The sequence below is a fragment of the Canis aureus genome, chromosome 25 (assembly GCF_053574225.1).
Source record: "Canis aureus isolate CA01 chromosome 25, VMU_Caureus_v.1.0, whole genome shotgun sequence".
Classification (NCBI taxonomy): Eukaryota; Metazoa; Chordata; class Mammalia; order Carnivora; family Canidae; genus Canis; species Canis aureus.
In genome coordinates, this window is record NC_135635.1 from 5,469,810 (window position 1) to 5,477,372 (window position 7,563).

The window sequence follows — 7,563 nt, forward strand, 5'->3', positions numbered from 1 at the left end:
GAAAACTATAGCTGGGGTACAGAGGTGCAAGAGCACCCTGTTCTGGGTGTACCAAACAGATCAGACTCAACCACTCACCACTGACAAAATCCAAAGGCAGAGAAGAGAGTGGTGGTAAAACAAGAAAGGAATTTATTTCAGTGAGGCCAACACCAGGAAAACAGCAGACCAACATTTCAAAGACTGACTCCAAAGTACTGAAAATACTTCCAGGTATATATGAGGAAAATGTGGAGCAAAGGGTTGGTGGGCACATACAAATAGGTGGGGAAGGTTAAATTGATCATTGTCTTAGGATCAGTCAGGAGGGATCTTTCTGGCTAAGGGCAGTCCTTATTTTTCAAGGGTGTAGCTTAGGTTCCCATCAGGGGATGCTTTGCCCAAAGGGTCTTTTGACTGAGTTAAGAGGTAAGTTTGGTGTGGGGTGCCTGGCTGATTGTGACTCTTGATCTTAGGTTTGTAAATTTGAGCCCCATGTTGGGTGTAGAGATTACTCAAAAATAAAATCTTTAAAAAAAGAAAGATAAGTTTAGAAAAAAGAAGTTAATCACTTAGAAAGTAGAGACTGAGGTCAAAATGGAGGTAGTTGAAGTTCTCTTTCAAAACCATTTGCAGAAATACTCTAGCCAACTTCCCTTTATGTTCTATTGGCCAGAACTGGGCCAATTATGAAGGAAACTGAAAAAGTAAGTAAATATCTTGTAAAGAGAAATAGGGTTCCTTCTCTTTATCCCCTGGGATAGAGCACATAAATATCCTTTAAAAAGACGAGGGAGAGGGAGAAGGAGAGATTATCTTGGCAAAGAAGAATGAAATAAGGTGTTTTTTGGAGGGGCAACCAAGATTGACTTCCACAAAAATAGACATAGAGCTTGCATGTAATTAGGGAGAATTTTTAAACAAGTAAATAAATATACAAACAAGCTAATTTCAGGTTCTATAAATACTTTGAAATAAGGGGATGTGATAAAAAGTGACGGGCATATTTTGAAGATAAAACTGAAAATTTAGGGGATCCCTGGGTGGCTCAGCGGTTTAGCGCCTGCCTTTGGCCCAGGGCGCGGTCCCGGAGTCTCGGGATCGAGTCCTGCGTTGGTCTCCGGGCATGGAGCCTGCTTCTCCCTCTGCCTGTGTCTCTGTCTCTGCCTCTCTCTCTCTCTCTCTATCATAAATAAATAAATCTTTAAAAAAAATAAAAAATAAATAAAACTGAAAATTTACTAATGGGTTTGAATGTGACAGTATGAGAAAAAAGTTTCAAACTCATACTGATTCCCATTCATAAATGAAGCTGGAGAAAGACAATTAGGGGTCTAAAGTCATACCGCTATTAACCGACAAAGTTAAAATTGCATCTAGTACTATCTGAAACCAAAACCCATTTTCTTTCCCACATACCATCCACTGGGGGTGGGGGGGGGAGGGGGGAGGAGAGAGACAGAACACAACACAAAACAGCATATGTAAATTTTGTAACACTGCAATAAATAAGAATAAAAGGTCATATATTTAAAAATAGTTGATGTTTGTTAAGTTATTGTGACTTATTTTTTACTTTCCCTGTAAAGCTGGTTAAAGGAACAAAATATATTGTGAACTATTGTGTCTAAACCACAATATGGAACCATCAGAAATGTTGATGACTGTGTAGAACAGTAGCAAATGGCGGTGATATTAAGTAGCAAAAATGGGAGTGGCTCGAGTAGCAACACAGGGTTTCCCATTACACCAAAGACTTAAAGCAAATAGTTACAGGCCCTGATGCAGTCCAACAAAACAAAGATCTAATAATCAGTTAAAATGTTAAAAGACAGTGGATAATACTGTGTTTACATTCCAGCAATAGACAACTACTATTTAGTTGTTAAATATATACAAAGTATATGCATCTATATATAATATAAGCAAACAAACCTATGTAAGTTTAATATGTTTAATGTAAGTTTAATATAAAAAAAGAAGAAAAATGTCAGCCTTTCCTCTCAGATAAACTTATCATTATTCAATATTTTTCTGGCATAAAGATACCAGACTAGATTATATTTAAATGTCCCTTTTGTATCTACATTACTCTGAAAACTAAGGTGTCATCAGGGACCTGAAAAAACCCTCAAATACTTCCTCATTCACAACAAGGGAATTCACAGAAACAAGGCTAGCAAAGCTAATGATTTTAGGAAAGTATCTGGGGAGACATACAGGCCCACAGGAGCAAATCTCTGCAGTGAAAGCTCTAAGGTACTGCAGAGAGCTAGAAGGGAGGTGCCTGCTTCCAAATGGCTTTCATCCAGAGCAGACAGCAAAATGGAGTTAAGCAGGGTGGTTCCCTAACATTCCCTAACATTCATTTTCTGGTCCAGGCAAACTAATCATTTTCTATCTCCTTTAAGAATAAGTGAGACAATATTTAAACATATTCCTGTCCCCAGGAATCTAGTTTGGAAAATACGCACAAATTTGGATCTTGAGTTGAAGACTTTTCAACAGGATTACAAAAAAATATTTATTAGAAACAAAAGAAAACCTCTTGTTTGTATTCCAGATTCATATGAGTGGAAAATTTACATATATATAAGAAGTAAAAATATTTCTGTATCTGTGTATGTGTGTATATCTTTATATATATATATACATACATATATCCTTATATATCCATATATGTATATATATCCCTATATATGTGTATGTATATATATATATATCTCCTTATAAACTACAGACATATTAACAGTGTAAATCTGTTATTTGTCTGATATGAAGGGTGAAGTTTTTACCAAGTCTAAGTAAGGTAATAACTGAATGTAAACTGTAAATTATTACTGTTTTATATTTACTTTTTCTTTACTAACATACTATCACTGGGAGGAGATTTTGAGGAGCAGCGTAACAGCAATAGGTTTCTGCTAGGCCCATTTTAAAGCCCCATTTTAACCCTAACTAACCACTTTATGCATTTCTAAGGGTTTATATACTTTATGGTCATGGAATAGTCTCCTCAAAGGTGGAGCTGGGAGGGAGTGGATATCCACTATAATCTGGGCCTCCTAGATGGACGCTATAATCAACTGATCTATCTTGACCAGCAGAAAGCAGTTATTACATACAGTTTTTGCAAAGCTCTAAATAACACGAGGTTTCCCTACTTCCTAACATCCTTCAGTGTCAACAATTTCCTCACTATCCAAGTTTCTGCCCTCACTTCTACAATTCAGCTCTCCTATTTGAAATGTATCTTTGGATTTCCCTTTTGAAAGCCCCTGGAACTGTTCCATAAAATTGTTGGTTATGCCTAAACACGGGGCCTAGGAAGCCCTTTTAACGGCTGCGATGTTCAAACTTAGGTATTACTCTCTGAATGACTCAAATGCTTTTGCATCCAACGTCTGCCTCCTTAGTTTAACGAGCAAGTCATTAAGCAAATAAAACTAGTCTGTTTTCTAAACCTTGCATCCTCCACATTATCAGGTTAAGTAAAGACTGCACCGCCTTTAAAGGAGCTGAGAAAAGGGGGAAAAAAAAAAAAAAGGCGAGACTCACTGACAAATTGTAGCAACCTGAAAATAATCAGCTGAGCTATCCGGACCAGAAATTGCTGCATTTCATGGTGCTTCAGCTTTAACGCTGTACGGACTTCTTAAGTCTTAGGGTTCGTCCAAATTGAGGCAGGCCTCCTCTCCCGTCCCCGTGCTGGTTCGCGAACCCGCGCCCGCCCCCCGCCCGGGCCCCGGCAGCCATGCGCCGCAGACTGCAGCACCCGAGCTCGCTGTCCGCAGGCGCGGCGGACCCCGCCCCGCACGGCCGGCGCGCGGGGGGGGGGGGCGGGGGGAGGGGGCGCCCTGGGCCAGGAGCCCGCCTCTGCGGCGGCCGAGCCGGGCGCCGAGTGGGCGCGCCGGGCGGGAGGAGGGGCCCGCGGCCGTGGCACCGCCCGGGCCCGCCCGCCCTCCCGGACCGCTACTTAAGAGGCTCCGGCGGCGCCCCCGCCTCAGTGCGTTACTTACCTCGACTCTTAGCTTGTCGGGGACGGTAACCGGGACCCGGTGTCTGCTCCTGTCGCCTGCGCCTGCTACCCCGCAGCCACCATGGTGAGTGGGCCGCTCGGGGCGCCGCCCCTTGCCCTGGAAGACCGGGGGAAGCGAGCCTGGCGGTCTCGGGGCGGGGGCGGGGGCGGGGGTGGGTGAGGGGGCGCCAGCCGGAGATGAGCGCCCTGATTTGGGAAGGCGAGAGGCTAGGCGAGGGCGGGAGCAGTGAGAACAGCTGGGGCCAGGACGGGGGGGGGCCGCCGCGTTTTCGTCTCGGACTGTGGGAGAGGATGGCCGGGCGCCGGCTCCCGAGACCGTGGTCGGGGTTCTCCATTCGCCCTTACCTCCATTCGCCCTTACCTCGCGCGGCGGCGGCCCGAGACCCTACAGCCTTTTTCCCGCGCGTTCCCATCCCCCCCTTTCCTTCCCCCGCTTTTGGCGGGCGCGCGCGCGGGCTCTGCACGCCCTCACTTCCTCCTCTGCCAGGAGCGCGGAGGCGGGAAGGAGCCGGACACAAAAGCGCACGCGCGACCGTTACCTTCCCGCCACAGGGAGAGGCGGGAGACCGCCCCTGCAGTCTGCGCGTGCGCGCCGGGTCGCTGCGGGCCTGCCGCTGTAGGGCGTGGCTCCTGGTAGCCTGAGTTTTCCTTTTTTATTTATTTTTTTCTTTCTTTCAACGACAGCCGTAAGATGAATGTGGAGGAGAACAGCTCCTTGTCAGTGTGCTGCGTTACGTCAGGGTATCGGGACAATTAGCTCCCAGCAGCTTCTAGAGACCATCTGTCCTTAACTCGGTATGAGTTAGGAATGCGTGTAGGAGCAGGTGGTGGCGGTGAGGCGTTCCGAGGGGACGGAAATCGGATCTTGCTCCAGATCTGGGCCGCCGATAATCCCCTGCCCTGCCCAGACAGATGTGGAGGTGCTGGGCTGAGCCCAACGCCTGGGGAAGCGGAAGAGGGTTGGCGGAGGCAGACCTTCTGCAGACGTGGCTGCGGCGTGTCTCTGCAGCTGCGCGGCCCCGCCGGCCGCAGAGGGGCGCGGGCGCGCGCACTCCCTGAATTGCTCATTCATCCTGTGCCGCAAAGCCCCGCCCTTTGTCCCTGCGGCCAGACGTTTCCTCCGCACTGCTCTGGCCACGTGCTTCCTGTGATGGGAGCTGCCCGGAAATCTGGCTGCCCAGTCTAAAATGGCATTCAGAGGCCCGAGCCCTGGATGAATGGCTATCTATCTTCATCCTCCAAAGGAGGAAGCTGTGACTAAGCTCTCTCGCTCTGGAAAAAAGGGCCTTCCCAATAGAGGTGGGGAACAGAAATTCGTTAAAAGCGATGCAGAGCAAAAAGCAAAGGGATTCTCCCCCCTAGAGATCTAAAAGTATTGTGTTTTAACTAGTTTTAGAGGGGGAAGTTTGTAGAAATGACAAGAATTTTGTTCTGCTTTGCCGTCATTACTAGATTAGTTTAAGACTGATTTTTATTTTTATCTGTTTTTCCGCAGCGTGAGTGTATCTCGATCCACGTTGGCCAGGCAGGTGTCCAGATCGGCAATGCCTGCTGGGAGCTCTATTGCCTGGAACACGGCATTCAGCCCGATGGCCAGATGCCAAGTGACAAGACCATTGGGGGAGGAGATGACTCCTTCAACACCTTCTTCAGTGAGACAGGCGCTGGCAAGCATGTGCCCAGGGCAGTGTTTGTAGACCTGGAGCCCACAGTCATTGGTGAGTTGGCCTCAGTAACCCAAGTGAGCTCCCGGGGCACTGGGGCAGGAGGTCTGTCTGAGGCTCCACTGACAGCCTGGGGCTGAGCAGGGTCATGCAGGTTGTTAGTGATGGGTGGCCACCTTGTTTTCCTTTTCCAGATGAAGTTCGCACTGGCACCTACCGCCAGCTCTTCCACCCTGAGCAGCTCATCACAGGCAAGGAAGATGCTGCCAATAACTATGCCCGAGGGCACTACACCATTGGCAAGGAGATCATTGACCTTGTCTTGGACCGAATTCGGAAACTGGTATGTTTATTCTCAAGAATAAAGTAAATAAGGATCCGAAGGAAGACATTTGAGATACGATGTTTTGTTTTGTTTTTTTCATTTCAAATGCAGAATTGAAATGTAATGGAGTGAGGTGAACTACTCCTTTACAGTTTTTTTTTTTTTTTAATTCAATTGAAACCTGAACTACTTGGGTGCTGTTTTACAAATACTAATGAAGATATTTTTAATTAAGAAATGCTTAGAAAGTCTAGGAAGGCCTACATGTATTTAAAAGCATTTCTTGTCAAAATAAGATCTATATTCTTGGAGCTGTATGAAAAGTGGAAATCTGTGTACTTATGATGATATAGCAAAGAGCAGTAATAGGTTTTCTCTATTCCTTTTTTCTAACAGGCTGACCAGTGCACGGGTCTTCAGGGCTTCTTGGTTTTCCACAGCTTTGGCGGGGGAACTGGTTCTGGGTTCACCTCCCTGCTGATGGAACGTCTCTCTGTCGATTATGGCAAGAAGTCCAAGCTAGAGTTCTCCATCTACCCTGCCCCCCAGGTGTCCACAGCTGTAGTAGAGCCCTACAACTCCATCCTCACCACCCACACCACCCTGGAGCACTCTGATTGTGCCTTCATGGTAGACAATGAGGCCATCTATGACATCTGTCGTAGAAACCTCGATATTGAGCGCCCAACCTACACTAACCTCAACCGCCTTATTAGCCAGATTGTGTCCTCCATCACTGCTTCCCTCAGATTTGATGGAGCCCTGAATGTGGATCTGACGGAGTTCCAGACCAACCTGGTGCCCTATCCCCGCATCCATTTCCCTCTGGCCACATATGCCCCTGTCATCTCTGCTGAGAAAGCCTACCATGAACAGCTTTCTGTAGCAGAGATCACCAATGCATGCTTTGAGCCAGCCAACCAGATGGTGAAATGTGACCCTCGCCATGGTAAATACATGGCTTGCTGCCTGTTGTACCGTGGTGATGTGGTTCCCAAAGATGTCAATGCTGCCATTGCCACCATCAAGACCAAGCGCAGCATCCAGTTTGTAGACTGGTGCCCCACTGGCTTCAAAGTGGGCATTAACTACCAGCCTCCCACTGTGGTACCCGGTGGAGACCTGGCCAAAGTACAGCGAGCTGTGTGCATGCTGAGCAACACCACAGCCATTGCTGAGGCCTGGGCTCGCCTGGACCACAAGTTTGACCTGATGTATGCCAAGCGTGCCTTTGTTCACTGGTATGTGGGTGAGGGCATGGAGGAAGGAGAGTTTTCTGAGGCCCGTGAGGACATGGCTGCCCTGGAGAAGGATTATGAGGAGGTTGGTGTGGATTCTGTTGAAGGAGAGGGTGAAGAAGAAGGAGAGGAATACTAAATACCATTCCTTTCAGCCCTGCAGCATGTCACACTCAGACCTTTAGCTTTCAACGTTAGCTGACAGGCATTAAAGCTTTCTGATTAGATTGTCTTCAGTTTTAACTGTGATCATGTCTTCTCCATGTGTACCTGTCACTTATTCCATCATGTCTCAAAGTAAAGGCTTTAAGAAAGAAA

The 7,563-nt window shown here is 47.1% G+C and overlaps 1 protein-coding gene across 1 annotated transcript; it reads left to right on the plus strand.

Annotated features, from left to right (window-relative positions):
* Positions 1-3,921: 3,921 nt before the first annotated feature.
* On the plus strand, positions 3,922-7,563 carry LOC144296879 (tubulin alpha-1B chain). Its single transcript, XM_077870190.1, has 4 exons — positions 3,922-4,082; positions 5,514-5,736; positions 5,877-6,025; positions 6,404-7,563. The coding sequence occupies exons 1-4, from the start codon at positions 4,080-4,082 to the stop codon at positions 7,382-7,384; spliced, it is 1,356 nt and encodes a 451-aa protein (XP_077726316.1). The 5' UTR covers positions 3,922-4,079; the 3' UTR covers positions 7,385-7,563.